General features: G+C 35.4%; 2 protein-coding genes across 8 annotated transcripts; one reads left to right on the top strand and one right to left on the bottom strand.

Annotated features, from left to right (window-relative positions):
• The first annotated feature begins 301 nt into the window (after positions 1 to 301).
• Positions 302 to 3,555, top strand: LOC112720032 (mannosyltransferase APTG1). 2 transcript variants are annotated; one of them, XM_025770831.3, is made up of 9 exons: positions 302 to 623; positions 716 to 833; positions 1,279 to 1,383; positions 1,488 to 1,771; positions 2,001 to 2,282; positions 2,375 to 2,576; positions 2,679 to 2,830; positions 2,921 to 3,083; positions 3,189 to 3,555. In XM_025770831.3, exons 1-9 carry the CDS (start codon positions 403 to 405, stop codon positions 3,270 to 3,272), a joined length of 1,611 nt encoding a protein of 536 aa, XP_025626616.1. In that variant the 5' UTR covers positions 302 to 402; the 3' UTR covers positions 3,273 to 3,555. The 2 variants fall into 2 exon arrangements, with proteins under 2 accessions (XP_025626616.1, XP_025626617.1); XM_025770832.3 differs by having other exon boundaries at positions 322 to 600.
• LOC112720033 (mediator of RNA polymerase II transcription subunit 4) lies at positions 3,527 to 9,999 on the bottom strand. Of its 6 annotated transcripts, none has more exons than XM_072206369.1 (4): positions 9,817 to 9,992; positions 9,541 to 9,686; positions 7,352 to 8,639; positions 3,527 to 3,910 (listed from the first exon to the last, which is right to left on the bottom strand). In XM_072206369.1, the coding sequence occupies exon 3, from the start codon at positions 8,594 to 8,596 to the stop codon at positions 7,394 to 7,396; it is 1,203 nt and encodes a 400-aa protein (XP_072062470.1). In that variant the 5' UTR covers positions 8,597 to 8,639; positions 9,541 to 9,686; positions 9,817 to 9,992; the 3' UTR covers positions 3,527 to 3,910; positions 7,352 to 7,393. The 6 variants fall into 6 exon arrangements, with proteins under 6 accessions (XP_072062470.1, XP_025626621.1, XP_072062471.1 ...); XM_025770836.3 differs by having other exon boundaries at positions 9,846 to 9,992; XM_072206370.1 differs by having other exon boundaries at positions 9,541 to 9,681; positions 9,846 to 9,983.
• Between the last annotated feature and the right edge of the window lie 9,040 nt (positions 10,000 to 19,039).

Here is a 19,039-nt window from a genome sequence, read left to right as displayed (position 1 = left end):
TTTGTTTAGAATTTGGTGATGTGTAAAATAATCTAAAATATTAATAAATAAAATTTAGAATATTTTTATATTATTTTATTTTCATATTACCAATAGTATAAAATTACTTATTTTTTATTTTGTTGGTTAAATGTTGACCTGATTTTTCTTAATAAAAGTGCTTTTCCTAAATTTTCTCTTAAATATATTGGGTTAACAAACGGGCCTCTAAAGTGCTAAGCCCATAATGGAAAGAAATGTTTGGCCCAATTTGTATCGGGTGGATTAGATCCATAAGCCCATCTCGTTCTTCTTCGTCATCCTGTGTTCTACTCTCTCTCTCTCTTTCTCTCTCTCTCTCTCCAACGCAACAGACACGAAAATAGAAAGAGAGTAGACAACACCATTCGCATTCACAGAGCAATGAGACGAAGACACAAAAATGACGTAGATAAACAGAAACACGAATCTCGGGATTCTCGCAAATCTGACTCAGATTACTCCGCGTCGTTCTTCTCTTCAGAGAAACGAGTGTTCTTTTTTTGTTTGGTGTTTCGAATGCTGAACTCTCTTTTGGTGCAGACATACTTCAATCCAGATGAACACTGGCAGGGACCCGAGGTTGCGCATCGCATTGCATTTGGGTGCATACCTTATTTTATATTCTTCACCTGAATTTCCCATCTTTCTTCTTCACTTCCAATCGTAAGTGCTGATCGGAGATGGTTTATTCCAGATACGGCCATTTAACGTGGGAATGGAAAAGGGGCATCAGAAGCTACTTACACCCGCTGCTCTTTGTTCCGCTCTATAGGGTTCTTGCGTTTCTGCATCTTGATACCCCTTTGGTTATGGTAAACTTGTTTCTTTCTAATCCTTTTTATATTCTCATTAAGCCACTTTGATTTCATTCTCCCTGTAACTATACAACTTCAGTTTGAGTCGTTTTATCTGCCATTGCATATTGAAGGCTAGCTTAGAAGCATGTGATGTTATCTTTAACAAATATCTATCACATGAACTGAGGCATACTTCATGCTTTTATGTCGTTTCTGTATTCTTTTGACAAGCAAAATGCAGTGGCTATAATTGAGATTTTGTATCCCTTTCAATCAAGTGATAGTTCTAACAGCTAATGAAGTGGTTCATGTATTCTGCTTCACTTCATAAAACTTGATATGTTTTCTATAATAGGTTCCGTTTTTAACTGGAATTAGATTCATGCAACTTGAGTATCTTCCTTGTCTCGTTTTATGGATATGATTCCACTAATTCTATTCTCTGGTCCTTGCTTCTTAGAGGAAGGCTCCACGGCTGCTGCAGTCTGTGTTTGCTGCAGTTGGTGATTTATACTCGTACAAACTTTCTGCAGTTCTCTTTGGTGACAATGTTGCAAAATGGGCTGTATCCTTTTCTTTTATATATTTACGGCTAGACTTAATCTGTTTTATGTTAATATAGGAACACTTTCTCCCCTTGTTATATAAGAAAACTTAACTCTGGTACAGCTCTTTTCCCAGTTGGCCAATTGGTTTATGATTTATTGTTCTGTTCGTACGCTATCAAATAGCTTGGAGACTGTTCTTACACTTGTATCTCTATACTTTTGGCCCTGCATGAGATCTTCTAGTAGAAGTTCCACTGTTTCAAGGAAGTGGGGTTTAGTTTTGGCAGCATTAGCTTGTGCGATCCGACCAACAAGTGCAATCATATGGCTGTATGTTGGCCTCCTTGAATTTTCAAAGGAACGTTACAAATTGAAACTCCTTTTTTTGGAGGTCGCACCCATCGGGTATGTTTACTTGGGAATGTGGGAGTTTCTCATTTCATAGTGTGTTATCTTTCATATCTATCTAAATACCAAGTTGGGTTAGATTATCGGAACTCTTATTCCAGCAATATATTCCAGGGAACTTATTTTGTTGCATTGGCTGCAGTCACATTAATCTAACATTTCAGCTTTCAAATGTCAATCACAGATGTCTGATTTAGGGCGAATTATTTTTATTATTTTGTATCAGGATGCTGGTGCTCGGACTTACCTGCTTATTAGATCGTATCATGTATGGCACATGGATTCTAGTACCACTTAATTTTCTAAAATTCAATTTTCTTTCTTCGGGTGGAGACTATTATGGAACTCACAAGTGGCACTGGTACTTCACTCAGGGATTTCCAGTGATGATCTTCTCTTTCTTACCATTTTGCATAGCTGGTATCATTTATTCAAAACAGTGGAGATACGCTTGTCTTCTTGCTTGGGTTCTGGGTTTATACAGTGTACTAGGTCACAAGGAGTTCAGGTACTTCAATCAAAATTATTCATACATATATAAGTGTATACATGGTCTGCTGGTTTTAATTGGTTTATGATAATAATTACTATGAAGTACAGGTTTGTGTTGCCCGTTCTTCCCATAGCTCTGATCTTCTCTGGTTATTGTTTGGCTATGATAGAAGATCCTGGTTTGCGTGGTTATAAAGGAAAAGAATCTTCAAAGAAGCGTACCAATTGTTCTCTGAAGATGGTACTTGCTATCATATTTTTGCTTGCTACCAATATTCCAATGTCTCTGTATATGAGTTTGGTTCATCAGGTATTGTCACTATTCTTCATTCTTACAATTGAGGGGTTATCTTAATGATCTTTTGTGAACATCTCTGAAAAATACTTTATATATTCTTTACTTTCAAAACAGAGGGGACCTGAGGATGTTATGAACCACCTTGCCAGAGAAGCTCGTCATGGGAAAGTGAAAAACATCCTATTCCTAACTCCTTGCCATGCCACCCCGTACTACTCCGTACTGCATCGCAACCTGCCAATGCGATTCCTGGACTGCACACCAAGGTTTGGAATTCACAATCCTGGAGTGGCTTGTAATCTTCATTGGGACTGAAATAAGATAACAATTCTTATTAATTTTATTGTGTTCTGCAGCGAAGAGAGAGGAGTTCTTGATGAGTCTGACCATTTTCTGATGGATCCTGTTTCATTTTTATCCGAATATGCAAAAAATATGTCCCTTCCGAGCCACATTGTTTTATTTGATTCGGAAGAACAAAAATTGAAGAACTTATTAAATTCATATGATTATAGAGAGGTAATAATAAGAATATTGTAAAGAAATTGCTGCTTAGTTTTTTGTTATTTATTATTATTGAGGGTAATTTTTAATCATTTGCTTATATTGGGATTTTAACAACAGGAAAGAAGATTTTTTAATGCTCACTTCAAGGTGGATCGCGAACTTCAAGCATCGATTGTTGTCTACGTCCATACAAGGCAGTGAATGATTATCTGCCATGCATAGTTTTGGACTCTGTATCCACAGTTGAAGGTGTCATTTCTTCAGGTTTCTCTTGAAAATTTTGACATTGGTGTTTTGAAAACTTTGTACAACAGTGTATTTTTTGCCTCCAAAATTTGCACTGGATAGTTTGTAAATTCCTCCCTAACACAGTTAGAGATGATGTACAGTTTTGTATTTTAAGGGAGTGTAATGAGGATGTAACAATGACTAGTTTGTTATCAAGAGTAGTGATCTATCTATCATCAACGAATTTTCCTTGGAAGATTTCTAACCATATCAAATGGCAAAATGCTTTACACTTTGGGGTTCATAATGAAAAGAAAAATAAATAATATGAACTAAGGTGTACATTTTCTGAACAAGTTGGATGAACTGATGAACACACAGTGAATGCTCTCTTACTATATAGAACATTAGGTACTCGGACTCGGAGCATTCACCTAAACAGAAAACAGAGACATAATATAGAGGAAACATTGTCAAACTAGCTGCTTGCTAGACCTTTCCACAGAAGAAGCCTTCGGGGTTGGTCTAGAAACCTAGCCTGCCATGCAGGTTCATCACCTTCATAGACAAAACCACTCTTGCTACAACATGGACGTACGAATTTGTTATGCCTGAAACAAAGACAGAACGAAATTTACTTTTAATAACCTCAGGTGTCAATGTTTAACTAACGCAAGACCAAATTGCATTATGACAAGGACTAATCAACAAAAACTCCATGATTTTTTTTTTGTTTACTCTTGATTAGGCCTGCTCTTAAATACTATATATACATGTGCACATATGCATTACATTTTGAAAAATTATGAATACACACACACACATAATATATATCAAAAATATTATTTGTACACCAAAATTAGTCACTAAAATCAGCCACCAATATATTTGTGTATAAATACATGTGTGGTTTAATTTCATTTCAATGTTTATTTGTATTTCAACATATACTTTATACTGGCGCCGACTTTGATGGTTGATTTTAGTATCTAATTTTAGTGTATACGTAACATAGTTTTATATATATACTCACAATAGCATTATACCTAAAATTGAAGATCTAGTGACAATAATAATATATTGTAACTGGAATTTTTTTTGTAGCAAGCGGGTGAAGTTTTGAACTTCAAGTAGAAAATAATTTCCAGCTTAATTATAGGCAAATTTATGTGACCAATTAATCTTTCTACATTCACTAGTAATGCACTCTAAACTATATTAAAAGAGTAAAGTGACAAATAAATCCTTCTGAATTTACGCTTCGGATAGATTAGTTCCTAAAGAAAAAAAAAAGTACTAATAAAGTCATTCAGGATAACAGATGTGAACACACTACTTTTAAATTAGCCTCTATGATTAGAGTAGAAGATCTTAATTTGAATTAACTTGTCCACATTTGTTGTCCTGAAAGACTTTATTGGTACTCTTTTTTTTAGGAACTAATCTGTCCAAAATGTAAATTCTCAAGAATTTATTTGTCACTTTACTCATTTGGGATAAGTTGAAAATAAAGAATTCGAAGAGCTAACAAAAATTTCCAAAACCATCACCCTCTAAATAGTAAAACTCCTAAACAGAGTATTAAAGATCATGAGTCAAAGTTCATGGATCAAGAACTTGAAAGTAGTTAACTAACTGCACTGCAACCACTTTTCTGTTTTGGTAAAGTCTGTCTTGATTAGTCTTGTTGAGAGACACAGTCAGAGTCGCTGAGCTTTATATGGTTGTGTCTCAGTTATTGCAAGTGTAGTGTTGTAATACTCCAATAGCTCAATACATTTGTGTTTTTCTCTTTTCGTTCTGAAAAAGCTTTCTATTCTCTATTTTCTCTGCTGCAACAGTTTCTGGAGTTGCAAGTCGTCTTCTTTGTTTTCCTATACAGAGTTCACTAATTTAATCCTCCAAAGTCTTTTCCTTCCCCTAGTAACACACACTGACACTCAAGTGTTACTAATTTCTCACATTTCAGGCCATTGATGTTTCTTTCTCCTTTCTCAATGGTGGTGTTTCTTGGAAAATATATAGTAGTTGATGTTTACTAAACTCTCCACTATTTTACTAATCTTTTGATGAATCATTTTTGACATTTTTGGATAGTCGTCCAACAAGAAAATAATTATATACATTAAAAGAAAAAAAAAAAATCAGGTATAGACTTTTAAGTTTTAAGATCTAACCAACTAGTAACTTATCTATAATGATGTTTCCTTATAAGCTGTGAACACAAGCACCCAAAAATTTTAGTGCGCTACATGTTCCATTCAGAAATTAAGCAATGTTCTAACGGTCTAGGGCACAAAATACACAGAAGCAGTTACACAAATAGGTTAGATAATGGATTGATTTCTACAGTAAGTTAACATGAAGACTGAGAGGGACGAAATATTGTTGAGTTAGAAAACATCCTCTATCAAGGCTCGCCACTGTTGGAATGTAATGAAAGGCAAGGCAATTTATCCTCTATCCAACCGCTGTTCCACTAATAGAGATGATTGGCATGTCATGTAACAGAGTTCCGCAATCCTCATCAAGATTGTGCACAAACCTGTCGTAATGGAGTAATTCAGTTGTTTAGGTAAAAGAGGATGATTAGTGATATAGAAGATGTATCTTGATCGGAGTCCAATAGATATTTTGGTAATTTAGAACGTGCTTAATTCTCAGAGAAAGAAGCGAAAATGAATACATCAAGTGCATGCCATTATGCCAATCTCAAAGCTAAAAGCCAAAAACTAGGGCTGTTTGGTTTGCTAAAAATAAAAAAGAAAACACAAATGCGAAAAAAAGAGCTGATGCATCCCACCTTACGCATCGCGCAGGATCCAGAAAGAGCCACTTGTTCGCATCCAAAGGGTATAATATAGACAGCCTAACCTGATGCATGCATCATGGGTTGATTCTACGGCTTGAACACAGAGACAACTCAATTGCTATTCTAAGGCTCCCCTTTAAGAAAATGGAAACACAAGCCAAACTTGATTTCTTCTCACACTTTTATTCGGTCAAAAACTAAAACCAAATCCTTAAACTAAATCTCAAAATAGAATACTAGTAGCAATTATTGTCTATGTTAAATATCATTGTAACGTAAGGAACAGAACCCTCCACTATAGAAAATACAGTGCCTATTGAAAAACTTCTAAAGAAGCATATACTAAGATGCTTTCCACTTTATAGAGCTTGCAGCAGAAACAGTACAAACCCTCAACCCAAGATTATGTACCACGAGTCATCCGAACCAAAATACAGAACACCACACGAAGAAAAAATGGGAAACAACAGAAAATAAAATTTGCATTTTGTAATTTAGTGGTGCATATTTTGTAATATATCCTTTTTTTATATATATAAAAATAACCAAACACTTTATTGCATAGTGTAAAAGATGGAAACAGCATTTCTTTCACCAGGGCTTTAAACTATGGCTGTATACTCGGTATAGTGAGTTAGTGACAACTTACACTAATCAATTTTGAAGTGAATGTTATAATGTCAACCAACCAATATTTAACTTTCCAATCTAGGTTTATATCCTTCTCTAAACGATTGGTTGTCCATGCTTCTACATTACCAGTAAATGACCAGGGAAAGAGGAAGAAAAGAAGAAAGTGACTACAATGACCTAAAAGGAATGAAATGGAATAACACTTTCAAATGCTAGAAATGTTTAAACAGAAGATGGGGCTGCTGTAGCAATTGCCACCTCTTCAAAATAGGTGCTGGTTAAATTAGCGCTTGTTTTGCAACCGTGACAAACAGTGAAACCATGACAAACATGCGAACTAGTTGGGATGTTCTTACTCCTGATGTGCAGATGAAGGCTAGAAATGGAAGCTGGGAAGGGAGTTGGAGGAAAGTATGGCAAAACTTTGAAGCCTAGTTGGCTAAAATGTTATTCTATATTATGTCAATATTATAAAGACACATTTTAAAGAACAACACAAGACTAAAATATACTGGGGTGCAAGTTTTAGGGCTTATTTTGGTAAAGACTATAATTCAAGGACAAATATATGGTGTTAACCCTACAAAAACATAACAAAAGTTTTTACCTGTACAATTGTCAGTTTGAGCTAATGAGCTTCATCATTTTCTCAATCTTCATCATCAGAGCTGGCTTCATCACTGCTGTAATCGCTACTATCACTACCGTCAAGATCCAAATTAACATGCTGCACTTGAATGACTTCAGGTTGCTTAGGCTGAGGGATGTGATGGGGTACTTGTTGCTGCTCAAACCTTGGTGCAGGAAGTGAGTCCATGGGTGGCAATGGCACAGGATCCCCAGGTTTCCACCCAGGTGGGGGAAGTGGAAGATCAATAGGCAATTGCACAGGCATTCCAGGCTTCCAGCCAGGCGGAACTGTAAAATTTGGTGGAAGCAACCCTTGAATTGCAGACAAATTGGCATCCACTTGCTGTGGAGGTGGAGGCTCAATAATGGCCTCAATTGTTTTCTCTTTCGTTTCAACAACTTTAGGCAATCCAACATCAAGGTCAGCAAAGTTATATAACTGTGAAGCTCTCATTTGCTCCTCTTGTGGCGCAGGTGGCAGTGCACCACGCAAAGGAGCTTGCCCAGCTCCAAATTCTGGTGGCGCAAAGGTTGTATAACTTATCCGGTGAGCATATGATAATATATCTGATAGCTTCAGCTGGGATGAGACAGTTGAGGATGTCAAAGAATCATCTTCACTGTCATCTCCTGATTTCAACCTCTTGGTGCTGCGGCGATAATCAGAGTAATCATCAACAAGAATGTCGAGACACCGCTCAGCATCTTTGAGTTTGTTGGCAAATGCAAGAAGTGCTGAATCTTTTGAGCGAATTTCCCGATCAATCTTCTGCTTAGCATCTTGCAGATCAAGAATCTCTTGGAGTTCAGCGACAGCTTCAAAGATCTGAGTTTGAAGAATAGTGAATTGTGAAATAACTTCTTTGGTTGTGGAAGGAGAAGAATCATGTGGGGTAGATGAATGAGCTTGGCCTTGGGTAGAAAGGAAGGTGGGGATGGATCCTCGGAATGCAGTGACCCAAAGCGACCTGTTGGGTGAAACTTCAAAGAGCTTAGAAGTTAAGGAAGCCATTTGTTGAAGAAGTGCTTGTGCTCGAGGGAGAGGTGGGAGAAGAGAGAGCAGAGCTGCAGAAGGGCCAGCTGCGTGGCGGTCTAGGTGGGGCTGGTGATGATGGCTCTGTGACGGAGGGAGCTTTGGGGGAGTAGGATTCGGAATGGATGGTGAATTCGGGTTTGTGAGGCCTAGCCTAGCAGGGGATTGCACAATTTGGTGCTGAAGCATTTTGTACAAATGACTCCGATCCTTTTCTCTTTCACTCTTCTACCTGCCACAAATTAGAAAATGTTGTATCAGATCTGAATGATTTCTGAGTAAAGACCAAAGCTGCTTTATATCCAGCAATTTCATCTGCTTGACAGAATATTAAAATAGCATTATTAATACATAAAAGAAACAAAGGAAAAGGTTCTTAGTGTTCTCTCAATAGGAGAGCATGCCAGAACTTCAGGTTCTTCTACCTTAACTCCCTCATGGCTTCATAGCCATCTGAAACATACATCCACAAAAATTACTTACATAAACAGTTTAAAACCTGGATTCAACACAGGTAACCACAACCTTCCAAACACATATAAGTCAGCACTCACACACATAACCACAATGCAAGGAATCATGACAATCGTCACACATCTCTTTAACCATACAAAAGCAACCTAACCACCATATTACACACCACTTCCTAAACACAAACCACCTTAACCAAGCCCACCACCAGATTCATCAAACGCAATAATCTACTCAGACAGTGTCACTACTCACAAGAAATAGAAAAGATTGCAAAGATTACACAGAACAGATTGCACATTCAACAGCAAAAGAAAATATAACCTAATGTAAATACAATCAAGAGATACAAAAAGGAAAAAACCAAAGAAAGATAAAAAAAAATATCATAATAACCCTAACATACCCCAAACATATTGCAGAAATTTGGAATCCTTAAAAAATTATAAGAACAGATTACACAAATATAAATCATAAGAACAGATTTGGAATGATAAAAAATCATAAGAACAAATAAAAAAATATAATAACCCCAATATACACACAACATATTGCACAAATTTGGAATCCTTAAAAAATCATAGGAACAGAGTACACAAATAAAATCATAACATAAAAAATTCATCAAAGGAAGATTATAAAAAAAAAAAAAAAAAACTCACCTGGATCACGAGGAAGAAGCGGTTGCGGCGGAGGGAAGGAGTGAGCAGCAGGTCAGCAGCAAGCAACTCAGCCACCGACGAGGGAAGGAGTATGCGGCGGCAACAGGGCCGGTGTCGGACAGTGAGCGGCGGCGACAGGGACTAATCTAATAAAATAGATAGATAGATGAACAAAGCAATTTAAAATCCATATTCTTAACAGATCAAGTCATCAATATTCAATAATCAAATAATCAATTAATCAAGATAATGAGAGAGGCACAAAAAAAAAACTACAAGAGAGCAGATCGGTGCAGAGATCTGACCGGCGGCGAGAGAGAAGCACAGCCGCAGTGTGAAGGAAGTGGCTGCTGTTACGGTGTTTGAGAGAGCTGTGAGGAAGATCACGGATTTCGTGTAGTTGTTAGGGTATTTTGGGATTTTCAAACTAATTTACTAATTTGAATTTTTTCAAGGTTCTAAAAATGATCGAACCAATTTAAATATTAATATAATGATTTATTAATTTGACCGGTTTAACTGTAATTTAATCAAAATAACTGTTTTATAATAAAATAATAAATAAAATATAAACAAACACATTAAAACAACAAAATATTATTGATAGTTAAATTTATTGTTTTCATTTTCTTAAAGATTATACAACCTGGTTTATTGAATAAATAAAAAAAATTCAATCCTAAACATATACACAAAATAACTAAAGAATTGAATAATGCTAATATAAACTGAAATTCTTACACTAAAAGGCCTCTTTAAATCCAAACATTCAACACATTATTAAAAGAAAAAAGTACCTTGTATTAAATCAAACAAACATTTCAATTTGTCTTAATATAAGTTAGCATGATAAAGGAAGAAAAACAACCATCAACCTCAAGTCCTCTTGATAAAACCATTTACCCACTTACACAAATCGTCAGCAAACATGATTAGTTTATTATCAAGAACATGATTAATTCAATTCGTTAACTAGTGATCCTAAAACTAGCATTAGATCTTCTAACAAACACTTTTTTCATTCTTATTATGAGAATTTGAGACACTTTTAAGTTTAGTTAGTAGCAAATGTCAATTTCTAATGTATGAGTTTCATTTTTTAATTTTGATACGGAAGAAAAAATAGTGTAGGACGATGTTATAGAGTGCATAGGTACTTTACACAGATGTAGTGTCAAGATCAAAGAAATCGAACAGTTCGATTTAAGGCTAGGTAATCGAACCGTTCGATTTGTGTCCTCCCAGCCACATGTCGCGCATGCATTGTCCCCCACAACAGTGCCCTTTATACCAACATGCCTCCTTTCCTGACTTCACTCTCTCCCTCCGAAGTCGCTTTCTTCCTTACCTACCCAGCCACCATTTTCTCTCTTCTTCTTCTTTTTCACCATTTTAATTTCTTCTTCTTCTTCCATTAAAAAAAATTACAATGTCAAAGAAACAAAAATATAAAGATGTTGATCGTCCTAAACTTCATATTATCAATTATCTCTACTATTCTAATTATGTAAGTTTTTTTATATTTAATTTCAAAATTATTATTATTATTATTATTAGAAATTTAAGAATATATGTTTAAATGATATAGGTTACATTATTATTATTATTATTATTGTTAGAAATTTAGAAATATATATGTTAGAATTATTGTTGTTAGAAATTTAGGAATACATATTTAAATAATAGTTAGAAATATATATGTTTAGATTTAGTTAGTGAACATTTTAATCAATGATAATATTTAGGGGTAAGTACGATTTTGGTCCCTAAAGTTTAGTGCCAGAATCGAAATCGTCCCTCTTGTAATTTTGGGTTTAAAATCGTCCTTAACGTTTTTTTCCGTATTAAAATCGTCCTTTTTAATAAAATTTTTTGTTTTATTCCTAAACTACCCCTATTCTTATTTTAATAATAAAAATTAAAAAAAAAAAAAAGAAAACGCGTAAAAACGCGTTGGGGGTGGGAGAAGAAAAGGGTTACGAAGGGGGAGGGGAGGCGAGGGGAGGGGAAGGGAAGAGGGGGAGGGGGAAAGGGGGGAGGGGGACGGCGCCGGGGAGCCTCCGTCATCGCCGCCGTGACCTTGTCGTCGCCTCCTCCTCCAGAACTCTGATGATGATGACGATGAAGGGGGAAGGGAAGCCGCCGTCCCGCCGCCGCAGTCTCGCCGTCCCGCCGCCGCCTTGTCGCCCTCCGGCACCGCACCCCACCACCATCACCTTCTTCTTCTTCTTCTTCTTCTTCTTCTTCTTCTTCTTGCCGCCACCACATGAGGAACCACCATCCGCCGCTGTCTCTGCCTTCTGCATCTGCTTCTTTGTGCTTTGAATTTCTGAGGAACCACCATCTGCTTCTTTGTTGATTTGTTGCTTTCTGTTTTTGCTTGTGTTAAATTTGTGTTGGATTTGTTGATTTTCTGCTTTGTTTCTGCTTCTCTGGTGGTGGTGGTGGTGGTGGTGGAGGTGGAGGGTGGGGGGAAGGGGAGACGGGGAAGGGGTGGGGACGTGGGGTGGGAGTGGGGGTGCAGGGAAGGGAAAACGGGGAGGGGGAGGTGACGCGGGGTGGGGTGGGGGTGCTGGGAAAGGAAGACGGCGAGGGGGGTGACGAGGGGTGGGGGTGGGGGTGCGGGGAGGGGGAGGGGGAGGGGGACGGCGGCGGCGTTGGTGGTGGTGCTGGTGGTGGAGGTTGTGGCGGTGGTGTTGGTGTTGGTGGTGGTGGTGGAGGAAGTAATTATGTTGGTAGTGGTGAGGGTATTTTTTGTCCAAAAAAATAAAAAGGATGATTTTAATACGGAAAAAAACGTTAAGGACGATTTTAAACCCAAAATTACAAGAGGGACGATTTCGATTCTGGCACTAAACTTTAGGGACCAAAATCGTACTTACCCCTAATATTTAAATTAGACTAATATGATAGATTAATAAAAAATATATGTTTAGAATTTTTTTTAATAATTTTGAGAATTATAATTAATTAACTTTAGAGTTATATTAATTGTTGTATAATTTGTAATAATTTTGGAAATTATGATTAATAATTAGGTTTTGTAAAATATAATATATTTTTGTTCTGGTAATAATAATTATTTATTTATTGTTAGATATTTAATTGACATAAATATATTATTGTAGTTGAAGTTTTAATAAAGTGAAACATTATTAGTTAAATAAAAATTGGATTTATTTATTACTTATTATTAATAGTAAGTTAGTATTTATTATTAGTGATATAGGAATTATTATCCCGTAAACTATGAATAAATATATAAATAGTTATGTAAGAAACAACTGAATAAAGATTTAGGAAACAGTTGAATTATTAATATTTTGGGGTTAAATTATTAGTATTATTAATAATTATTATTATTCTGAATGTAAACAGTTGATTTATTAGTATTATTAATAAAATTTAGTAGTTAAATGAGTATTATTCTGAAGTTTAGTAAACTTGATTTAGTAAAGTCAATTTTGTTTTGGTATTTTCAATAATTAATGATTATTGTTAGATACTTAATTAACCTATTTTGTGTAGTTAAATTTAAAAATTTTTTAATAATGATAGTTAAATAATTAGTAGGTTAGTTGTATTTATGTATGCATACTAGTTACTAAATTAGCTAAATTTATGGTAAGTTTAGCATTACTCTAATAAATTAGTTACTATTATTTGAAAATTATTAACTTTTAGTAGTGAATTAGTAATTATTATTAATTTACTAGTAGTTTGTTTTATTTTTGTAGAGTTTATGAAATGTGACATGTAACTATCTACTACCTTTAGATCGGTACAATTATGCTGTAGAGGAATATTTACGGTTCATTGGTTTTTATCATGTTTTTCATATTGGAATATATCAATGTCAGAAGGTATTGGTAAATGCTCTAGTCAAGAGGTGACACCCAAACACACACACATTTTACCTTTCGATTGGTGAGTGTGCTGTGACACTGGAAGATGTGGTTGTTATTCTTGGTCTTCCGACAAACGATCTTCTAGTGATAGGAGCGACTATGAGTAGTCACGAAGCCTTAGAGGCTGAGTGTTTGCACCATTTTGGGGTTGCACTGAGAAAGTCAGATTGTAGAGGAAGCTTTATAAAATTGTCGTGGCTTCGGAATTTAAAAGAACGTTTACAGTTGATTGACGAAAACAGTATTCAGAGGTACATGAAGTAGCACATTATGTTGTTATTTGGTACGATCTTATTTGGAGACAAGTCTGGGGCAGCTGTGCATTGGAAATTTCTGCCTTTGCTTCGTGATTTTGGTAGTATCGGACAATATAGTTGGAGATCGGCATGCCTAGCACACCTGTACAGGGCGTTATGCAGGGCATCTCGTTTTGACTGCAAGAAATCGACGGTCCACTGACATTTCTGCTAGCTTGGGCTTGGATCCGTCTACCACATCTTGCGCCAGTTCCTAGGGAACCCTGCAGTTTTCCGCTTGCAAACAGGTAACATTATCGACTTACATTGTATCTTCATATTTAGAATCCAATTGTATTAATGAAAATAAATTATATTAGGTGGCATAACTGGGAGCGTGGAGACATACGTTATAGATATCTTAGTCTTGCTTAATTTAGGAAGTCATTGGATGATCTTCAGGAAGGCCAGGTTTGTTTTCGTTAAAGAAGTATTTGTTTCGGGTTTAGTGTAATTATTATTTGGCTTGTAACCAGTTAGTGTAAGCCTCGCCCCGTTCTTGTAAACGCTGGTAACGTAATTCGTACTTGCGAACCGTCCTCGAATATCCCGTGCAATAAGAAAAAACAAAGAGAAAAAAATAAATGAGAAATACTGTTGAAAGGTAACTCTGTTAATAATGAACTTTGAATTACTCAACGTTACCTATATTGAAGACAAGCTTTTGCAGGTGTGGTGCCTTGAAATTTTTCAAAAAATTCGACTCTATATGCCTTATGCAAAACATGTGAAAAACTCTAGGAGGCGACCAAGATCCGTTATTGCGGGCCACAACTGCATTGATGGATTCGTGTCTGTCAGAGATCAGTCCCACACCATCCCGAGTCACCACATGTTGTTGCAGGTTACAATGAAAAAATTGCCACGCATCAGAAGTCTCGTCCTCTACAATAGCAAATACAATTGGGACAATATTATTGTTACTATTCTGTGAAACTACAACCAACAAACAACCCTTATACTTTCTATACAAGTGAGTCTCATCCACCTGGACAACTGGTTTACAATATCTGAATATTCTAATGTAGGGGTAATAACTCCAGAAGACTCAATGCAATACCCGAATATCAGTTACCAAGTCATCGCCTTGATATGCAGACATAGTCTCAAAATGGACGACTGATGATGACTCCTTATGACACATGACCTCAAACTATATCGACAAAGTTTCGTACGATACTTTCCAACCTCCAAATATTTTTCCACTGACTTTTGCTTAGCCAACCATGCTTTTCGATAGCTGATGGTGTAATTAAACTTCGACTACACTTTTGTAATAACTGATTTCACCTTTATCGAGGGTCAGCCTCAACCAACGACTTTATAGCTTTTGCAATTGAGTTCGAATCTAGCTTCGAATGATTCTGAGAAATGGTGGCTCTGGTACAAGTGTGACTACCATTATACCTCTTTATAACCCAACAATACTTTCTACTGATCATGCTAACCCTGATCAGCCAATCACAACCTGACCCATACTGTGTACACTTGGCATAAAATGTCAACCGCTTTGACTCATATATCCGGTAGTCTACACCTCTTCGAATGGTATAATCTTTTATTGTCATAATAACAATTTCCCTATAACTGAATTATATTCCCACGACAAATTCACCATCTGCGACAATAGGAATTTTTACCACGACGACAGCCATACGATAAATATTTAATAAACAAATATTTAATAAGTGAAATTAAAAGTAAAATCTATCTACAACTTATAAAGGAATCATATCAAGAAATCAATACTAACAAAATAAATATCATATATCAAATCAATGTTCACAATATTAATATTTATTTTAATATTAATATAAAAAATTAATACTCACTATATCAATATTAATATAAAAAATTTACATCAAGTTATTATCTCAATTTTAACAAAATAAAAACATAAACACATAAATAAATACTAATTAATAAATACTAATTAATATTTAACTGAATCAATAACTAACTAAAAAGATTATTATCTTAAATTTAACTAAATAAACACATAAACAAATGCTAATTAAGTATATTTTCACATGTCACGTAACTATTTGGTCCATCGATCAATATAAATTATTACAAAATTCTAATCCTTCGTATAAATATAGGCAATTACGTACCTGCATTCATATATTTCGGAAACTGCAGAGCATGCATGACTTCTAAATCCAAAACTCGTATGAAAGATGGCTCCTCAAATGGATGTTCGTTTGCGAGTGCATTTTTCACATCTGTCACATTTGCCTCCTTAGTGCCGTTACCTTGATCTTCGTCTCCATCTGGACTAACAACTTTGTAATTGCTTTCAAACTCCTCCTCACTGTCACTATTGTAATCTTCCCGTTCAATATTTTGGTCGGCTTCAGATTGTTCGAACTCAATATACAACTCAATGAACGATATCTGAGCGTGACTTTCAATGTACATTGAAAACATCTCTTGCATGCTCGCTTCATCAGTTATACATTTGGTTTGAAATTGAACGAATTCACCGAATACTGGTATAGGATACCTCTATAAAATACATGATATCTTCCTCGACTTTTCAGAATCTATCTTCTCACAAATCACACCTTTTAGTTCTTCGAATGAGATTGTGAATGGAATAACAAAATCTAATAGATTTTCACAAATAAATTTTACTCCTTTATATGTTTGTAACAAAATCTGACCAAAATAATACATTTTTAATAAGATTCTATCATCCATTTTTTCTCACTCACATGAATATGAATTTCACTGTCAATTTTTTTCACCTCATACGAAATGATAGAGATCTAGGTGGAAGAGCTAAGGGAAGAAGAAGAAGAAGGAGTGGAGATCTGATCACTCGTGTACAACTCACACACACTTATGTGTGTGTGTGTGTATATATATAACAAATCGGACCCAATGATTTGTATTAACTTAAATAAAATATATAATAATCAAATTGGACAATCCAATTGGATACACCAAAATTCAAAATTTTTTCTCCCACATAAATTGGACCGTCCGATTTGTGGGCCTAATTTTTTTAACAAAAAAATTGGATAGTCCGATTTTTTCATCCCATGATTCAGAAAAAGCTACCCCACATTCATGTCTAGCACCCCCGATTTTCTATAACCATGCACAACACACACAGACTTTGTATATCCAAAAATAATGAGCCTATGAGTTTCTAGTATCACCTTTGAATCTTGTTTTAGCTTTCTAAACAAAAAAAAGTGAAATAAATATATCAGGTGCTTCTTTTTGTTTGTTTTCAACCTTACATCAGTAACATGTGAAATAAATAACATGTGAAACTATTTATTGATGGGGATGACTTAGGTAGAAAAAAATATTACAGTTAGTGAAAATAGAATTCACCTTAGGGGGCAGAGCCATGAAAGTAAAGGGTAGCACAGTGAAGCTCAATCATGGAAGGAGTTCACACTGCTCTTAGATGCCACCAAAATTTTGGTACTTTCACATCTATCTGTGGTCCTTTACCCCTGCCTGTAATCTCAGAACCAGATAAAAATCTCTTCCTCTTCTCTATGACATTGGCGGGATAGTGGCTGCGCGATGGAGGCAGGAGACGAGACCGGTGACGGTGGTTTCGAAACTCAAACGGTGGCTGCACGATGAAGGAGAAGAAACTACGACGATGGCTTCGAAGCTCGAAGTTGCGACAGCGGCGGTAGAAGGCCGATGGCTGGACGGAAGTGAGGGACGAGCTTGACGACAATGAGAGGAAGGAGAAGCTCGAGGTCGAGGGTGATGGGACTGAGTAGGTGTGGCGCTTTTTGCTTTACCGTTGTGGAAAGGTTGGGTAATGGTTAGGGTTCCTCAATCATACAACGCCGTTGTTGCTAAAATTCAGAAAATCGATCGGGTTTCGGTTCTGTTTGATCGACCGATTTCTGGTTGGTTCGACGGTTCAACGCTGATTTTTTAATTTCTGATTTTGGCTTTAATTCAAATTGTATTTTCTATCGGTTTGTGGTTCAACCGGCCAGTTTAAACCGGTTTTTAGAATTATTTAGATTTTTTGTTATTAGTTTAGCAACTTTTATATTTAATGATAAAATTAATTTTTAAAAAAAATAAAAACGGGGCTAAAGCCCAAGAAAACTATACAGAAACAACTATAAAAAAAGAAGTATTAATGGCGTCTGCCATAAAATAAGAAGAAATAACAGAAGGTAAATTAAAAAAATAATAGCATCCCAACTGCAGATTATAACCCTGTGCCGCCAGTCGATCAGCACAACTGCACAAGCCTCTGCTTCCTTGAATTCATGATGAATTTTCCAAGCGGTAAACTTGTGACATCTGGAATGAATCGCAACAACAATAGATTTAGCAGAATGGAAATCAACATTATTCTCCAGACAAAATTTCGCAGCAACCTTTGAATCTACTTCAATACTTAGGTTAAGAATATTAAGGTTGATAGCCAAATCCAATCTAAGAAGAATTTTCCATAGTTCAGCTTGAGTAACAGAAAGAAAAAGTACCCAACTTAGCACTGAAACATGCCAAAAACTTACCATCATAATTCCTTATGATACCATTGCAAGTTGCAGTTCCTTCTTTTGTGACTAAACCATTAGTATTTAATTTGAAGAATGGCAAGGCAGGGGGTATCCATGTGATTTATTTCTCAAAAAAGGAACCAATTCTACTACTAGTTCGAGAAAGTTCGGATTGTGCAAAATGATAGTCTTTAACTAGATGGATAAATGTCCAACAAATAAAAATTTTTTGGATAGAGTGGTTAGTCTCAAAGATAAACTTGTTCCACCGAAATCAGAAAGTATTCATTGTGCAAACAAAGATAAGAGGCCGAAAGACACCTTGATAGTGGGATTGAGCTAATAGATTTTTCAAGAGTCATGAGTAAAAAAGCTTACAAAGATGTATCCATACTCAATTAATTATATATGTTCTTTCAGGTCTTGTGCGCAACTTTATAATCACAGAAGACATGGAATACAAATTCAGAATAAAAAGACCACAAATATAGCAAAAATCATGGTGTCATTACTTTAGTACCATATAATCAAATGTCAAAAATTTAAAATTTAAATAAAATTTAAGCGATTAAATTGAAATAATGTAAAATAAGGGCAATAATGTTATTATTTCTATTTTAATTATGTTATTTTATACCTTATTGTTTATATTATGTGTTTGTATAAATTTATGAATAAAAATACTATCAAAATAAAAATTATAATATCTATTTTTTAAAATAATTTGAATAATAAATTACATTATAAAAAATTTTATATAATTATTTAATTAAATTTTTGTATTTAAATATTTTTT

The sequence above is a fragment of the Arachis hypogaea genome, chromosome 11 (genome assembly GCF_003086295.3).
Source record: "Arachis hypogaea cultivar Tifrunner chromosome 11, arahy.Tifrunner.gnm2.J5K5, whole genome shotgun sequence".
NCBI classification, from domain to species: Eukaryota; Viridiplantae; Streptophyta; class Magnoliopsida; order Fabales; family Fabaceae; genus Arachis; species Arachis hypogaea.
This window is presented reverse-complemented; position numbering and strand designations above follow the sequence as displayed.